The sequence below is a fragment of the Emys orbicularis genome, chromosome 6 (assembly GCF_028017835.1).
Source record: "Emys orbicularis isolate rEmyOrb1 chromosome 6, rEmyOrb1.hap1, whole genome shotgun sequence".
In the NCBI taxonomy this organism is placed as follows: domain Eukaryota; kingdom Metazoa; phylum Chordata; order Testudines; family Emydidae; genus Emys; species Emys orbicularis.
In genome coordinates, this window is record NC_088688.1 from 31,963 (window position 1) to 50,329 (window position 18,367).

Here is an 18,367-nt window from a genome sequence, read left to right on the forward strand (position 1 = left end):
CAGGGGCCAGTCAAAGGTCCAGTAATATTCAATATTTGTCATTAATGACTTGGATTATGAAATGGAGACTATGCTTATAAAATTTGTAGATGACACCAAGCCGGGAGGGTTGCAAATACTTTGGAGGAGAGGATTAGTATTAAAAACAACCTTAACAAATTGGAGATTTGGTCTGGATTCAATTGCACAAAATGATTGTCTTCCCACCTTTTCTTTCAAGACTGGAAACTCATTGGAACAGGTAACTGTATTTGTGCCAACTTCATCCTCCTCCTATTTGAATCCTGGGAGGGTGGGCCAACCGGAGAGCCACACACAAAAGCCAGAAAACAACTAAAGACAAACACTCCCACCTTCGGGCTCCCATGTGGTGAGACTGCCCACATCAAAACCGAAATTCATTCAGATTGCCACTTAGATTCTTCCAGCTGCTGATAACACTGCTCTACAGCCAAAATGCTTCTGAAATAAATGTAGTCAAACTTTACTAATTCTGGGTCACAGAACGAAAATGATGCTTAAAAAATTGTTGATTGGCTCTAGTTTTCAAGATATGCTATTGGGTCAGTATATACGACCCTTGACTTGGGAATGGCGGAGGATAAGTGAGTTATAAAGGGAAGGGATCTCAATTTAAACCAGAAATGACTAAAATACATCTTTGACTGGATCTATGAATAAATCTATGACTGGGTTTGGACAGTACTTGCTTTTTAGGCAAAACAATGAATGATGCAATCTGAAGCTGGTATTGTGTCATACATGATATGAATTGCATCATGTTATTCCTAGAAGTCATGGATGAGCGAAGCTTACATCACTCTGCTGAACAAATTGCCCTATCTCAGCTCTAGAAATCATACAGTGTCGTGCTCTCTTATTTGTCAGTGTTTGATTTTGCAAAGGGACACATTTCTGTTTAGCCAAAGTGAGCAGAGATGCCTCGTACAGTGCAAATAACTTCTGCTATGTTTGTGGTGAAGTGACTTTTGCGTCACAAAAGCGCAGTATAACCACTATGGTTAAGAAAGCCTATCACCTTTATTTTGGCTGCAAAATTGGAGATCAGGACAAGAGGTGGGCCCCACACATATGCTGCAACACTTGTGCAACAAATCTTCGCCAGTGGTTGAACAGGAAAAGGAAATCTATGCCTTTTGCAGTGCCAATGATTTGGAGAGAGCCAACAGATCATACCAGCAATTGTTACTTCTGCATGGTGCCTCCAGTTGGGAAAGGTGTGTCAAAGAAGAAAAAGTGGACTGTGCATTATCCAAACATTCCATCAGCTATACGCCCAGTACCCCACGGAGAAGGACTGCCGGTTCCTGATGCACCAGAATTATTCTCACTTGAGTCAGACGAGGAAGAGGAAGAGGATGAAACTTCTGGTCCTGAACCATCAATGTCACAGGACCCACATTTTCTCCCATCCTCCTCCTCTGAACCACACCTCATAACACAAGGTGAACTGAATGACCTTGTCAGGGATTTGGAACTACCCAAGAGTAAGGCAGAGCTGTTGGGCTCCAGACTACAGCAGTGGAATCTCCTGGCAGGTGATGTTAGGGTTTCCATGTTCCGTGACCGTCAAAAGGATCTTGTCCCATTCTTCTTCATGGAAGGTGATCTTGTAGCCTGCAACAACATCGATGGTGTGATGGCAGCCCTCAACATCGTTCACGATCCAGATGAGTGGAGACTGTTCATTGATTCACCGAAGACGAGTCTTAAAGCTGTTTTACTGCATAATGGCAATGTTTTGCCATCAATTCCAGTTGGTCATGCAGTCCATATGAAGGAAACCTATGACAACATGAAACAGCTTTTGAGGTGCATAAACTATGACCAACATCAGTGGCAGCTTTGTGGCGATTTGAAGGTTGTTGCTCTCTTGCTTGGTCTGCAGACTGGATACACAAAGTACTGCTGTTTTCTCTGCGAATGGGATAGTCGTGCAAGAGATTCCCACTACATCAAGAAAGATTGGCCACTCTGACAGTCATTGGAGCCTGGGAGGAAAAGTGTTCAGCATCCACCACTTGTTGAATCAAGGAAGATTTTGTTACCACCCTTACACATCAAGCTGGGTCTGATGAAGAACTTTGTCAAGGCCATTGACAAAACACAAGCAGCTTTCAAGTACCTCCGTGGAAAATGTCCAAGGTTAAGTGAAGCTAAGATAAAGGAAGGTGTCTTTGTTGGTCCTCAGATTCGTGAACTTCTTCGAGATGATGCATTTGACCATGCACTGCGTGGCAAGGAAAAGACGGCATGGAAAGCCTTCCAGTTAGTGGCAATACATTTTCTCGGAAACCAACAAGGCAGACAACTACAGGTTGTTGGTGGAAAACCTCCTCAAGGCATACAAAAGCCTTGGTTGCAACATGTCACTAAAGATACATTTTTTGCACTCTCATCTAGATTTTTTTCCACCAAACTGCGGAGCAGTGAGCGACAAGCACGGCGAGCGATTTCACCAGGACATTGCAACAATGGAGAAACGCTATCAGGGCAAATGGAGCCCATCAATGCTTGCAGACTATTGCTAGACAGTGACAAGAGATGCTCCATTTAATGAATACAAGAGACAAGCCAAGAAGCGCCGAGTAGACACTGAATAGGACTAAACTATGTACATAATAGTTTTTTGCCTTTTGTTTCATAATAAATTTTATTTATATAACCCTTTTGCTGATTTTTAAAGTGTTACATAAATAGGACAGGTGAAATATTATCATGTAAAGCAACCATAAACACATGAAAAGACCTAGGTTTACAATTTATGATTAAAACTCTACTATCTACACAATATACATAGACATAAAATGTAAAAACTTAAATATCTTAGAAAAGTAGCCAATCAGTTGTTTTAATTGACATATTTGAATTCAGCACATCAAAATACATAATAAATAGCACATTTTATCTCTGAAGCAGACGACTTCTCAAAAATTGTAGACCAGTGTAATGGGCACTTCACTGTATTCACTGTACGCGTTCTCCAGAACTTCTCCCTCGGCCAGGTCTGACTCTCGCCTCACCCTGTGCATAGCCAGGCTCCCGGCAGGGTGACACTCTGCCCCAGGGTGCAGCTTTCAGACTCGCTCCTGCGCACCGCCAGCGCGTTTCTTGGGGCTGCGGGAAGGGCGAAGCAGTAACGCCTCCCGCCTTGTTCCCGCTCCTGCCCAGAGACTCGGGGTGTCTCCCGCTCGCAGCCCTCCCCAGAGCCAAACCGACCCAGCTCTGGCTAGTCCCAACAGCACCGCAGGGAGGGCGCATACAGCATACACCGGACTCTGCCGCAGGGGCCGGGTCCTAGGAAGAGGCAGCGGGGCCGCACCCGCCGCCCGCGTTCGGCATGGAGTACGGCGCCACTCCCTCCGCCTGAGGCCGCGGTTCGGTTCGCGCCACCCTCCAGGGCCGGCTCCTAATCAACCCCGCCCTCCCTCCAGCCCCGCCCCTGGCCTTAGACACGCCCCAACCCCACCTCTCGAGCAGCTTCCTTCCGGTTCCTCAGCCGTTGCTTCCGGTCGAAGTCGGGATCGGAATGCGACTGTCGCTGGCTGCCGCGATCTCCCATGGCCGCGTGCACCGGCGGTTCGGGCTCGGGCCGCGCTCGCGCCTCGACATGCTGCGGAACCTGGTGACGGCGCTGGTGCGGCACGAGCGCATCGAGACGCCCTGGTCGCGCGCGGACGAGATGCGGTTCTACGCGGAGCGGGTAAGCCGGCGCGAGGCGCGGGGCCGGCAGTAGGCCGGCGGATCTGTCTGGGGCCGAGGCTCTGCCGTGCGCCTCATGAGCCCTCGGGGCCGGGCGGGGCTGTTCCCGGCGGCGGCCTAGTCACAGGCTGACGATCCCCGTTTCTCCCCAGTTGATCGACTACGCCAAGCGGGGAGACACGGACGAGAAGGCCATGCGCATGGCTGACTTCTGGCTGACGGTGAGTAGTCCGGCGCCGCCGAGTAGCTCAGCCTGAACGGGAAACGGCGCGGACCCCCGGGGGAGGGAGGGAGGGGTGCAGACTTGGTGCCCTGGGGGGGAAGGCTGCTCTTGGGGGAGTCAGGACATGTCCTCAGGGACGGAGAGCAGCTGATTGGGTGCCTGCCCCTCAGCAGTCTAGGTGCCTAGGGAAGGGTTTGCAGACCTGTAGAGGATAGAGGGGCAGCAGGCCTGGCAGTTGTGTAAGGTGCCAGTTGAGACCTAGTACTTGGAGCTGGAAGAGAGTAAGTGCTGAGATGAGACTGTGGGAATGGCTCATGATAAAACATGTATGGTCTCCCAGGGGGGTTGGATACTGCATGCTGAGGCTCTAACGTGGGCATGTTCCCTCTGCATTCTGTCCTTTTCTAGGAGAAAGATCTCATCCATAAGCTGTTTAAACTGTTGGCTCCACGTTTCGAGTCTCATTCTGGGAACTATACACGACTGCTTCAGATCCCCAATCGAGAGAACCTGGATCGGGCCAAGATGGCTGTGATTGAATACAAGGGGAATCCTTTCCCACCACTCATAGTTCTACACAGGGCCAATGAAAAGACCTTACTCAATCAGCTTCTGAAAGGCTACCGTGAAGACATATTAAAGACCAGAGCTACCCAGGTCCCAGAGGGGGCTGCAGCCTCACTGCACTCAGGGACTGCAGTGTAGTGCAGCATTCTCTTCCCTCTTTAATCGTAGAGGGTGAATGGGGAATCTATACATTGGGACACAGAGGAGATTCCACTGAAGAAAGGAATCAGATCCTCAAACTTAAATACTTGCCTCACGTGAGAGCAATGGGTTCAGTTCCCAGACTTACTTTGCAGGTGTCCTGGTTTCTATTCACAGTTCCTGAGGCCTGGGTTTGATTCTTGGTCTTATTCTGTAGGATTATGCAGGAAGCATGCTGTGGTATAAGTAGAAGTCCAGTTGGAGGGGTAAATGATGCTGTGTAACCTAACCCTTGATAGTCTCTGTAAATAAATGCAGAAAAGGAAGTTTCTTTGTTTTCACTGTGTGACAGCAAGTATTGTACCAGACTGCTTGTTGCAGAGGTAAAGTTTCTTGACACCATAAATGACTGCTTCTTGGAGCAACTAGTCCTGGAACCCAGATGAGAGGCACTTCTTGATTTAGTCCTAAGTGGAGCACAGGATCTGGGCTAAGAGCTTGGTAATAGCGACCATAATATTATTAAGAAGCCCATCAAAGTAGCATTTAACTTCAGAATGGGGAACTTCACAAAAATGAAAAGCTAGTTAAGCAGAAATTAAAAGATACAGTCACAAAAATGAAATGCCCGCATGCTGCATGGAAACTTTTTAAAAACACCATAATAGAGGCTCAAATTAAATGTATACCTTAAATTAAAAAAACATAAGTCTAAAAAAGTGCCACCATGGCTAAACAAAATAAAAAGTGGTTAGAGGCAAAAAGTCATCCTTTAAAAATTGGAGGTCAAATCCTGTTGAGGATAATAGAAAGGAGTATAAACTCTGGCTAGTCAAGTGTAAAAGTATAATTGGGCAGGACAAAAAAGAATTCAAAGATCAACTAGCAAAAGACTCAAAAACTAACAAAAAAAAATTTGTAACTCCTCAGAAGCAGAAAACCTGCCAAACAATCAGTGGGGCCACTGGACACTGAAGGTGCTTAAAGGAGCACTCCAGAAAAGCTAAGGACATTGTGGAGAAGCTAAATGAATTCTTTGCATCAGTCTTCACTGTAGAGGATGTGAGGGACATTCCAACACCTGAACCATTCTTTTTAGGTGAGAAATCTGAGGAACTGTCCCAGATTGAGGTGTCAGTAGAGGTGGTTTTGGAACAAATTGATAAATTTAACAGTAAGATGTCACCAGGACCAGATGGAGTTCACCCAAGAGTTCTGAACTCAAATATGAAATTGCAAAACTAAAAACTGAGGTATGTAACTTATCATTTAAATCCATTTCTGTACCAGATGACTCTAGGTGGATCGCTCGATGATTGCCTGTTTTGTTCATTCTCTCTGAAGCATATGGTATTGGCCACTTTGGAAGACAGGATATTGGGCTAGATGGACCATTGGTCTGACCCAGTATGGCTGTTACATTGCAATTTGTTGTTGGGTGCTGTGTGGATTCCCCCCCGCCCCCCCAGTTCTCTGATGCATGTTTCTGTTCCCTGCTGTGACTGCTCAGTGCTCAATTCTGTAGTCTTTTAGGCAGCTGTGTAACAGGTGATTAGCTTTTCATACACAAGGTATTATTACACTTCGTTGGGAATTGCAGTACCCAGCCTCTTAGTTCTGTAAACTCCTGTGATCTTTTTAGTCTGTTACCCTTTAGGCTAGTTTCAGTTTTAGAAAATTTGACAAACCTAAGTGTCAAATAAATTTGCGTTTGCATTCATGTTCCAAACAAAAAGTCTAGACAAGTGCACTTTGAGCACACTGATTGCTTAGAGCAGTGATACTCAGATCTTGGTGGTTCAGAAGCCAAATTAACAATCAACATTACCCAAAAGAGCCACAGTAGTGTGAATTCATCATTTCATTTACTATAGTACTATTCATATTTAAACAGTATGACAGGAAATATTTAGTGATTATTATTCTCACAGCAAATAAGTTATTTAACTTAGTGCAAGTTGATAACTTAATTGGTTGATAACATAGTAAAAGCATTCTGATTTATTAATCATAGGATTAGAAGGCACCGCAAGGGTTATTTGGTCTGCTGAGATGCAGGATTTGTTGTATCTAAAGCAGGGGTCGGCAACCTTTCAGAAGTGGTGTGCTCATTTATTCACTCTAATTTAAAGGTTTCGCATGCCAGTAATACATTAACGTTTTTAGAAGGTCTCTTTCCATAAGTCTATAATATAGAACTAAACTATTGTTGTATGTAAAGTAAATAAGGTTTTTAAAATGTTTAAGAAGCTTCATTTAAAATTAAATTAAAATGCAGAGCCCCCCGGATCGGTGGCCAGGACCCAGGCAGTGTGAGTGCCACATGCATGACATAGGTTGCCTACCCCTGGTCTAAACCATCCAAGACAGATGGCTATCCAGCCTCCTTTTGAAAACCTCCAGTGAAGAAGCTTCCACAAGCTCCCAAGGCAGTTTATTCCATTGTCCTACTGTTAGGAAGTTTTTACAGTAACTCCTCGCTTAACATTGTAGTTATGTTCCTGAAAAATGCTACTTTAAGTGAAACTATATTAAGCGAATCCAATTTCCCCATAAGAATTAATGTAAAGGGGGGGTGGGGGTTAGGTTCCAGGGAAATTTTTTTTGCCAGACAAAAGACTATGCATACACACACGTCGTATAAGTTTTAAACAAACAATTTAATACTGTACACAGCAATGATGATTGTGAAGCTTGGCTGAGATGGTGGAGTCAGAGATAAGGCACAGGAGCGGGATGACACTCTGACATTAGCCCCCCCTTCCACCCAGCACAGCAAGCAGGAGGCTCCCAGGAGCAGCTCCAAGGCAGAGGGCAGGAGCAGCACACAGCAGTGGGGGGAGGGACAGCAATTGATAGCCCGCTGGGCAGCTGCCACTCAGGGGAGCGGGGAGCTGCCAGTCCATCCTGGTTCCAAGCCCCCACCAGCAAGCTCCAATGGGCTGCTTTCTGCAAGCAATGGACAAAGCAGGTGGCTGCCAAACAATGTTATAAGGGAGCATTGTGCAATTTTAAATGAGCATGTTCTCTAATTGATCAGCAACATAACAATTAAACGTTAACTGGGATGACTTTAAGTGAGGAGTTACTGTACTGAGATTTAATCTAAATTTGCTATCCTGTAGTTTGAACCCATTGCCTCTTGTCCTGCCCTCTGTGGCAAGAGAACAACTTTTCTCCATCTTTTTTTATGGCAGCCTTTCAAGTATTTGAAGACCGCTATCATATCCCCCCTTAATCTCCTTCTTTTCCAAACTAAACATACCCAGTTCCTTCACCTTTGCTCATATGGTTTCCATTCCATCCCTTTGATCATCTTCATGACTCGCCTCTGGATCCTTTCCAGTTTCTTTACATCTTTTCTATACATTGTTGACCAAAATTGGACATGGTACTCCAGCCTAACAACCGCCGAATAGAGCAGTACTATCACCTCTCATGAATGTCATGTTATGCCTCTATTAATGCAACCTAAAATTGCATTTGCTTTTTTTGCAACAGCATTGCATTGGTGACTCATGTGGAGGTTGTGATCCACCACAACTCCCAAAGCTTTCCCAGCAGTGCTGCTAGCAAACAAGTTATCTCCATTCTGTATTTATGCATTTGATTTTTCTTCCCTTAGTGTAGCACCTTACATTTATCTTTGTTGAATTTCATTTTGTTGTCTATAGCCCACTTCTCCAATTTATCAAGATCCCTCTGAATTTTAGCTCTATCTTCCAAAGTGTTAGCTCCCCCCCGCCAGCTTTGTGGTATCTGCAGATTTGATCAGTATGCTCTCTATTACTACATCCAAGTAATTAACAAAGATGTTAAACACCGGACCCAGAACAGATCCCTGTGGAACTCCACTTGGGATCTCCTTCCAATCTGACACCATTCCATTAATAGTGACTCTTTAAGAATAATAAACTAACAACTTTAATATCCCATGTGCTGCAAAGAGCTGCTGGAGACATATTAAAGAGCCACTTGCAGCTCATGAGCCTCAGTCTGAGGATCACTGGTTTACAGGAATAGATCAGTTGGTAGGTATCTAGGATAGCCACAGCCTTACTAATAGCAGATGTGGGAGCAGCCTCCATGAACCCTCCAGTGACTGTTAACTTCAATTAACATGAAACGGACCTAACTAGTGCCTTCAGAACTACCAAAAGTGTTATTTACTCCTCATAACACTAGAACTAAGGGTCACCAAATGAAATGAATAGGCAGCAGGTTTAAAACAAACAAAGGAAGTATTTTGTCACACAATGCACAGTCAACTTATGGAACTCTTTGCCAGAGGATGTTGTGAAGGCCAATACTATAAAGGGTTCAAAAAAGAACTAGATAAGTTCATGGAGCATAGGTCCAACAATGGCTATTAGCCAGGAAGGGCAGGGATGCAAAACCATGCTCTGAAGTGTCCCTAGCCTCCTTTTGCCAGAATCTGGAAATGGGCGACGGGATGGATCACTTGATGATTACCTGTTCTGTTCATTCTCTCTGAAGCACCTGGCATTGGCAATGGGGGCTAGATAGACCATTTGTCTGACCCAGTATGGCTATTCTTACATTCTTAATAGACTGTATGATCATCCCTGGCCACTTGGATCACTCTTGCCTTCTTCATTATTAATCATAAGTGTTCCTTTCCTAGATAAATATAGTGAAGAGGAACATCTTATAACCTAATTCTGACTTTGACTGTAAACAGATGAGTTTTTTTAATGTACAGTTTATGCTAATGAAGCATTTCTTCCAGCAGCACACGTGCTGTTATTTATGTTGTATATTTATGCTGATCTAAGGCTACAGTTTAAAAATGAGTTCTGGGCAAGGACACACTCTCTTTACTGAATACTGCACCATCAAGTCCATTTCTCACTGGTGCCTGTAGATGCTACTGCAGTACAAATCACATGCACTAACCTAATAAAGAGAACTTGACATGCTGGTGTATGAAGGGGGGCGGGGGGGGGGAATTTAAGCATTTGTCTACATGGAAAATGCTAGTGCTTGTTCAACATAAGGGTGTCTGTAAAACTGTCCTTGTGGCTACAGTGCTGTGCTTGTTTTTAACTTAGTGACACAAACACTTTAATAGAATCATAGAATATCAGGGTTGGAAGGGACCTCAGGAGGTCATCTAGTCCAACCCCCTGCTCAAAGCAGGACCAATCCCCAACTAAATCATCCCAGCCAGGGCTTTGTCAAGCCTGACCTTAAAAACCTCTAAGGAAGGAGATTCCACCGCTTCACCACCCTCCTAGTGAAAAAGTTTTTCCTAATATCCAACCTAAACCTCCCCCACTGCCTCCATGAACCCTTTCACAAGAACCTTCTGAGATTTAGATTAAATCTCAGGAAGGTTTTCAAAAGGAGGTTGGAGAGCCATCTGTCTTAGACACAACAAATCCTGCATCTTGGCAGGGGTTAGACTAGATGACCAGTGTGGTCCCTTCTAACCCATCCTTATCACTAAGGTCACACTTTGAGAGAACAGCAACTATTAGACAAGCCAAGATGCTGCTATTACAGAACATGGGAATTGACAGATCAGTTCAGACTTCTGGTCCACCTGAATTACTACCAAATGCTTCAGAAAAAGGAGTTGGCTGAAGTAGTGAACTATGACATAACTTTTGTATAAGGGAAGTATCCTTAACCCATGTCTGAGATTAGCTTGTGATCTGAATGCTAATGTAACTCTGACTGTTCTTTTTATCCTTCTAAGTATACATTTTCCTTTTAAATTCCAACTAAGCTCTTGGCTACTATGGTAGTGAGTTTGAAAGGTTATGCATGCATTCTATAAGAACATAAGAGTGGCCATACTGGGTCAGACCGAAGGCCCATCTAGGCCTAGTATCTTGTCTTCCAACAGTGGCCAATGCCAGGTGGTCCAGAGGGAATGACCAGTACAGGTAATCATCCCATGAGCCATCCAATCGCCCATTCCCAGCTTCTGGCAAAGAGAGGCTAGGGACACCATCCCTGCCCATCCTGGTGAATAGCCATTGACAGACCTATCCTCCATGAACTTATCTGGTTCTGTTTTTAACCCTGTTACATTCTTGGCCTTCACAACATCCTCTGGCAAAGAGTTCCACAAGTTGACTGTGCGTTGTGATGAAATACTTCCTTTTGTTTGTTTTAAACCTGCTGCCTCTGTTCCCCTTACGTCTTGGTGAGAGGGCCAAAAGCTCCGTTAACATTGTAAATAGACTACAGTAACTCCTCGCTTAACGTTGTAGTTATGTTTCTGAAAAATGCGACTTTAAGCGAAACTGTGTTAAGTGAACCAATTTCCCCATAAGAATTAATGTAAATGGGGGGGTTGGGTTCCAGGGATTTTTTTTTCCCCAGACAAAAGACTATATAAAAAAAATATAGACAATATAACAATTTAATACTGTACACAGCAATGATGATTGTGAAGCTTGGTTGAGGTGGTGGAGTTAGAGGGTGGGATATTTCCCAGGGAATGCCTTACTGCTAAATGATGAACTAGCACTCGGCTGAGCCCTCAAGGGGTAACACGTCGTTAATGTAGCCTCACACTCTACAAGGCAGAATGGAGGGAGGGGAGACAGCATGACAGAGGGAGACACGCATTGCCCCTTTAAATATGCTGACACCACTCTAAGTACATTGCCTTTTTAACAGGTTTCAGAGTAGCAGCAGTGTTAGTCTGTATCCGCAAAAAGAACAGGAGTACTTGTGGCACCTGTTGCCAGCAAGCTCCCTCAGTCCTGAGCCCTGTCGTGTGCCCCCCCCCCCCACCTCTGTGGAGAGGAACACCCTGACATTAGCACCTCTCTTACCCCTCACACAGCAAGCAGGAGGCTCCCGGGAGCAGCTCCAAGGCAGAGGGCAGGAGCAGCACAGGGCAGTGAGGGGAGGGAGGGACAGCTGAACTGCCCAGCAATTGATAGGCGGCTGCCTCACAGGGAACTTAGGGGAGCTGATGGGGGGCTGCCTCTCCATGCTGGTTCTAAGCCCCCACCAGCTGGCTCCAATGGGCTGCTCTTTCTGCAAGCAGTGGACAAAGCAGGTGGCTGCCAAACAACGTTATAAGGGAGCACTGCGCAACTTTAAATGAGCATGTTCTCTAATTGATCAGCAACGAAACAACGTTAACCAGGATGACGTTAAGTGAGGAGTTACTGTATTTCACAGGGACTGTGGTGGGAACTAGAAATAAAAGGTCACTGAGTGCACAGCTGGTGGAGCTTGTGTAGTTTCTGCAGGGAAGACGACAGGGGTACAGTGGGCCTGTTACAGTCTTATACTGCCCAGTATATTCCTTTCAGGGAATAATGTCAGTTTATTATTTTAAATAGTTATCCAAGCATTTCAACAAACCACAGTGGATTAGATAAAACAATAAAACAAGTTTATTAACTACAAAGATGGATTTTGAGTATGAGTAATGAGCCATAAAAGTCAGAAATGGTTACAAGAAAAATAAAACAATCACTGGTGCCTAACAATAGATTATATTCAAAACAAAGATTTCTCACCACATGCTTTCAGCAGTCTTGCTGACCAAACTCTACATAAGGACCCCTTCCCCAGAGTCCAACGGCTGCTTCCTTTGTTTTGTCAGATGCAGAAAATGTGATGGGAAGGGAGAGAGAGTCTTCTGCCCCCTTTGGGAGCATTTCCAGCTGGGAGCAAGGTGACAGGCCATTTGTGTGGAAGGAACTCCATGCTATTTTTTTGCTAAGATACAGATTTTTGCCCGTCCCCTTTCCTGCCAAAGAATGACCATTTAGCAGGTAATGTCCATCAGCCTTGTTTACACCTGGCTGAGGTATCAGCTTGCCCTCTGTCTCTGACGAACTGCTTTGGCCACTCCCCAGACTTATCTGGAAAATATACTTTTATAGTCACAATCTCAGCTTATGCTTGTAACGTCACATATAATGCTGCTACGTGCATTTTGCCATGATACTACTGATAAATTACAAGTTTTTAAATATCTTAAAAGGCATACTTGTACAAACATTATTACAGTAGGATGTAGGGTGTGAACACAAGGGTATCATCTGTCACATAGGTCCACTCTTTGTGTATCCCCACAATACACACACCTAAGTTCCCTCTAAGCTGCGTGACTGTGCAGCAGAAGCGCCCTGCCGGAGCCACCACGACTGGGGAGAGGCACCTCTCCCCAGCCCCGAGCTGCTGTGCTGAGAGAGGGCTGGGGGGAGTCCTCTCTCCCTGCTGCAGTCCCAGGGCAGCGTACACCCCAAACCCCCCCACCCCAGAGCCCGCAACCCCAGCCGGAGCCCGCACCCCAACTCTCTGCCCCAGCCCTGAGCCCCATCCCGCACCCCAAACCCCTCATCCCTGGCCACGCTCCAGAGCCCTCACCCACCCACACTCTAACCCTCTTCCCCAGCCCTGAGCCCCATCCCACACTCCAAACCCCTCAGCCCCACCCCTGCCACACATCACCTCCATTTTGGTGCACTTAAAATTAATTCCGTACATGGACGTAAAAAATTAAAGGGAACATTGACACACACCTTTGCTCTCAAAAATCCTGGCATGTTTCCTGGACTGTGTGGGCCTCTCTTGAGCTGACAGGTTGTTCTGTCAGGTATTCCTTCTGGTGTACAAAGGTGGGCCTGGCTTTCAGCTGCCTAGGGAAAAGAACAAACGAGGAAAAACCCACTCTAACGTTTTGTTCACCCACACCATGAGATTATTCCTTCTAAGGCTTGCCTTCGGAGTCAAAGCCTGGTACTATAGCCACTCATCTTGTGGATACACTTCCAGAAGCCCACATGATCACTTTGGTGCACTGTCCCACCTCCTACACCACAAGTACACATTAAGAGAAAAAAATGTCACCTATTGAACAACAGAAAGCAGAGGAGACCTACCTGATAGCAGTTGTCAGATTCAGATACCAGTTGTTAATATCCTCCTGGTTGCTCGACATCAGCAGCAGTGTCTTGTGGGGAAAGGAGAGCTGAAAGAAGAGAACATAAGAATAGCTACACTTGGTCAGACCAATGATCCCTCTAGCCTAGTATATCTTCCAGCAGCAGCCAGGGCCAGATGTTTCAGAGGGAAGGAACAGAACAGAAGGAGAAAGGCGTTGAGTCCAACACCCATCTTTAACGTTTCCTTTGCCCCAGACAGCAGCCCTGCCACAGAAACAACCAGCACCTCATTCCATCCTACACATTTCTGTAATCTTCCTTTTGCAATAGAAAAGCAACAGGGCTGTCCAGCTCCAGGCTACACTGGCACAGGAACAGACCTGCCCTTCTCTGTTCCGTTCCAGCCAGGGCCGGCTCCAGGCACCAGCTTAACAAGCAGGTGCTTGGGGCAGCCAAGGGAGAGGGGCGGCACCTGCGGCAATTCGGGGGTGGCAGGTCCCTCACTCCGTCTAGGAGCGAATGACCTGCCGCTGAACTGCTGCCGCCGATGGCGGCTTTTTTTTTTTTTTTTTTTTTTTTGTTTGGGGCGGCAGAAATGCTGGAGCCGGCCCTGGTTCCAGCTGCAGATCTCAAAATACTTCACACAATTAAATATTCCTCCCAGCACCCTATGGAGGTAGTAAGTCAATGCCACCCTTGATACTCTCTCTGTTCATACTCCAGTATCTGTCCCTTAGTCCACGCTGCCCCACTGAATAGAACATCCTTGTTATCCAATCTATCACCTGCCCCAAGTTCAAGTTGCAGTCAGACTCTACTTCCCCCATACAGCTCATAAGGAGTGATCCAAAAGAAACCCTCTCTAAAGGTAGTCCCTCTTCTGGCCTTCCCACCATGTCCCATCTTGCCTGCCTTTGCCACAGAGCTCTCCATAGAGCAGGGATTTTCACAATGGTGTCTTATAAACAGAGTGCAGTCACTGCTTAAATATAATCCCTTGTAATGGGGCTGGCTGCATGCCATGTGCCCCGTCATGGCCTTAGGGCTACACTACGGGCAGCCTCTCTCAGAGTCCCCCTCAAATGGTTTCTTGAACTCCACATAGGCTTTTCTTGTCCATTCACCACCCCTTCTGGGGACACGTGTCTATTATGCGAACAAACTTGAAGTTCAAAAAAGCCCCTGCAAGTTCCAAAACAGTCCATTGGTTTTACCTTCTTGTTGGGTCCCCAGGCTTTTCCTGGCTATAGTCTCAGCAGGGAAACCCCACATATCCCAGATCTTTTGGCTAGAGCCTACTCACTCTCAGCAGTCTCCAATTTACCCTGTGCCCAGGCCTGCATGCCTGGGGCCTTTCCTAAATTGGCAGGCCACATGCAGGCCCTATGTGGCTGGAGCCTCAGGTTTCTAGCTTTGGCTTCCAAACCCCCTGGTGTCAAGGTCTTCTCTGTAGGAGCCTCTTTCTTCTTTCAGTTTATTGAGCTTCACCCTTCACTGCAGCCACTTGTACTTTATATAAGGGATTACCTGATCTAATCCAGGTGTGCCGCTGTACTAATAAGGGCTGGCTAGCCCCAGGCCCTCCAGCTCTTACGGAGCAATCCCTGCTGTTACAGCGCTATGTCAACAGGAGAGCTTCTCCGGCTGACATAATTCACCTCCCCAAGAAGCGGTAGCTAACTGTTGTGGAAGCAGAGAAAGAACTGACAGGAAGGAGATGCTGACAGGAAAAGCTCTCCTCTCGGCATAGGGGCATCTTCATTTACAGATTTACTTTATACGTTGAGAAACTAGCCCAGAAAGGAAGCCTCTTGCTCAATGTCACAGAGCAAGTCTGTGGTGAATCCAGTAGAGCCCAGAAGACCTCACTCCCTGTACTTCATTTTAATAGCAACAGAGGGTCCAAGACTAGCCCAGGCACTGCTTCCTCTGTGCACTCCTAAGGGGGCAAGGGGCCATGCCCCTACCCTGAGCAAACCAAGTACAGCAGTGGGAGCAGGCTGCACACCAGGGAGGTCAGAGAGGAACTGTGCCTCCCACAGAGGTGATGTGGGCTCTTCACTCCCTCACTCTTCCATCTGCAGTGAAGCCTACCTAGCACAATCTAGCTCTTTATATTTATCATTGCCACTATTTTACCTTCTCTAGTCTGCTGCTCCTGCAGCAATTAAGACACTCACCTTGGCTCTCCCCATCACTGCCTCAGCCACAGGGGTCAGTTACACCCACTATCCTCTCTCACATTAATTCTATTTTAGATCAGGATGTGTTTGTGGGCAGGGGCAGAAATGAGGGCTGTAGGAGGTGCAGCCAGAAACGGAGAGAAACTTACACTGAGCAGCCCTCCTTGGCTCTGGGTATGGCCAAACACTTTATCCACTGTGCACTGGCTAAGTGGATAGACTGCCTGGCAAGAAAACTTGTCCGAGTTCAGGGGATGCAGTGGGTGGCAGGGCTTTGTCGCAACCAAGATATCGGAGAAGAGGAAGAACATCTTACGCTTCGCTTCTTCACCCTTTGTGGGCACCACCATGAGCCAGCCTTCTTGGATATACCAGCGCCCTGGTTGTGTGGGGGGAAAAGCACAACTGTGAGATGGGACTCAATCGTGACACAGGCAATATCAATTGAAGGAATAAAGTAAACTACTCATACAGATTACTGGGTTTTAAATAAACTATTAATCACTCAGGAAACAGCCCTCGATGTGACTTAGGGCAGTGTGATGAAACCTCTGCTCAATGTGCAGAAAGTGCTCAGAAAAAGCATGCAGGCATGAATAAAAAATGTTCTATGCATGTGGAATGATACTGAATTATAATGTCATTATAAAAGTAATGGGACACCCCACCTGGCGTATTGTGTTCAGATCTGCTCACCCTACTTCAAAATGAATGTAACAGAAATAGAAGGGTTGAGAGATTGACTGTTTACCTTAAAGAAAAGAGGACTAAGGGGTTCTTCTTCAAGTGCTTGTTCATGTCGATTCCAATCAGGTGTGTGCGCGCGCACATGCACGTTGGCTGGAAGATTTTTCCCTTAGCAGCATCCATCGGGTCGGCCTGGGCACCCTCTGGAGTCGCGCCCTCATGGCGCCTAATATATAGCCCTGCCGACCCGCCACCCCTTCAGTTCCTTCTTACCGCCAGTGACGGTGGCTGGAACTTCCCTTGGCTCTTGCTCAGCAAGTTCTCTTCGTTATTCTGTGTGTATAGTTAGATAATACCAGTTAAAAGTTTAGTATAGTGTAGTAGTTGAGGAGTTCCTCCCCCACCCTGGCCCCAGCGCCGTGGCATGCCGCGGTCCCTGGGATTTAAGAACTGTGTGGCTTGCGCCAAGCGCATGCCTAAGAGTGATCCACACTCATCGTGTCTTAGGTGCCTGGGGGAGACCCATCAGAAAGATTGTTGCAAGATCTGCCGCGAGTTCCGCCTGAGAATACTTAAAGAATGGGAACAGCGGCTGAAGGTGATCCTCATTGAGGCAGCTTTGTGCCCCCACTCCGACCTGGGCTCAAGAGACCCGACCCTGACAACGTTGTCCTTGACACGGAGTGCCCCCGGCACCGTTGGCGACTTCGGTGCCGAGGAAGGACTCCTCCAGGGATGTTCGGCACCGCCACGGCTCCTCACAGGGCCCATCTGATAGTAGGCACCGCTCCCACTCGCCAGTGCTGCAAAAGAAGAAAAAGCCGGACGACCGTTCTCCTCCGGCTAAGCCTCGAGAAGTGCGACCCCAGGCGGGCCACTCCTCGGCGTCTCCTTCCAGGGCCATGTCGACTCCTGCCCAGGTGAGGCAGTCGAGTCCGGCCCCACCTCGATCTCCAGCGCCTACGCAGTAGCTTCAGCTCCCTCCATGCCAGAAGCATACCAGGCCACCAGAGATCTCCTCCACCTGACGGCACCGTTCTCACCTGCCAGGGAGGAACCCTCAGCGCCGATGGAGCCCCATCCTCTGGTGCATTCCAAGGGAAAGCCAGCTATGATGTCGAGGCACTCCCCTTCGCCTTGTCTGTCGGCACCTACATGCTCCGACAGAGAGCCTTCCTGCTCCCCGAGCTCTCGACTTTCGAGGCACCAAGGATCAGCTCCTCCGTGGTCTTCAGTGTCTAAGACCTTGGAGTTGGAGCCCGACTCCTACCGCTCAAGTATGAGCAGAAGCCGTAGAGCGAGGTCGGGCAGAGACGGAAGGGAGCAGCAGGAGTGGCCTCCGCAGTGGCAGAATCCGCCTCAGTGGCCCTTCTGGATTCCCTGGGCTTATCACCAGGGTCAGGGAGGAACCCAGGGCCCACGCTCAGCAACGTCTTCAGTCGCCTCTACTACTATCGTGCTGCCTTCTGCCGCGCATCCACACCCGGCGCCTACGGTCCTGACGCCTTTCCCTCGGACGCCATCGTTGACTCCGGCACCGTGCTCAGCTCCGACTTCGGCACCAGCCTTTACGACATCGACACACCCGTCTCCCACGCCTGCACCCTTGTCGACGTTGACCTCAATGCAGGCACCTCCGGCCCTGGCGCTGATGTCGGCACCGGGCCCCCCGACCCCGGCGGCTCCTGTGAGCGTGCCGATGCAGATCCCTCCTGTGAGGCTGATGCCGACACTGTCTGTGATGCCTTCAGCCCCATCACTGTCATTGGCACCACCTCCTCCAACGGTGCCCTGGGAGTCACATGACCCATCCAGGGCAGGGAGCTTCCACCACCGGCACACGCTTCCTCCTCGTCGTCGCTGGACGAGGCTCTGGCTGGGTCGTCCATAGCTCCTGCGTTAGAGGACAACAGAGTTCTACAGCAGTTGCTCTGCAGGGCTGCCCAAGGCTTGGGCAT

General features: G+C 47.6%; 2 protein-coding genes across 2 annotated transcripts in view; one reads left to right on the top strand and one right to left on the bottom strand.

Annotated features, from left to right (window-relative positions):
• The first annotated feature begins 3,510 nt into the window (after window positions 1-3,510).
• MRPL17 (mitochondrial ribosomal protein L17) lies at window positions 3,511-4,980 on the top strand. Its single transcript, XM_065406325.1, has 3 exons — window positions 3,511-3,724; window positions 3,876-3,944; window positions 4,355-4,980. The coding sequence occupies exons 1-3, from the start codon at window positions 3,551-3,553 to the stop codon at window positions 4,649-4,651; spliced, it is 540 nt and encodes a 179-aa protein (XP_065262397.1). The 5' UTR covers window positions 3,511-3,550; the 3' UTR covers window positions 4,652-4,980.
• Window positions 4,981-13,184: 8,204 nt separating this feature from the next.
• ARHGEF39 (Rho guanine nucleotide exchange factor 39) overlaps window positions 13,185-18,367 on the bottom strand; it is a 54,494-nt gene continuing 49,311 nt past the window's right edge. The window contains exons 8-10 of the mRNA XM_065406948.1: window positions 15,872-16,101; window positions 13,537-13,625; window positions 13,185-13,293 (exon numbers count right to left, since the gene is read on the bottom strand). Of these exons, the coding sequence (XP_065263020.1) occupies window positions 13,185-13,293; window positions 13,537-13,625; window positions 15,872-16,101 (428 nt within the window). The remainder of the gene's footprint in view (window positions 13,294-13,536; window positions 13,626-15,871; window positions 16,102-18,367) is intronic.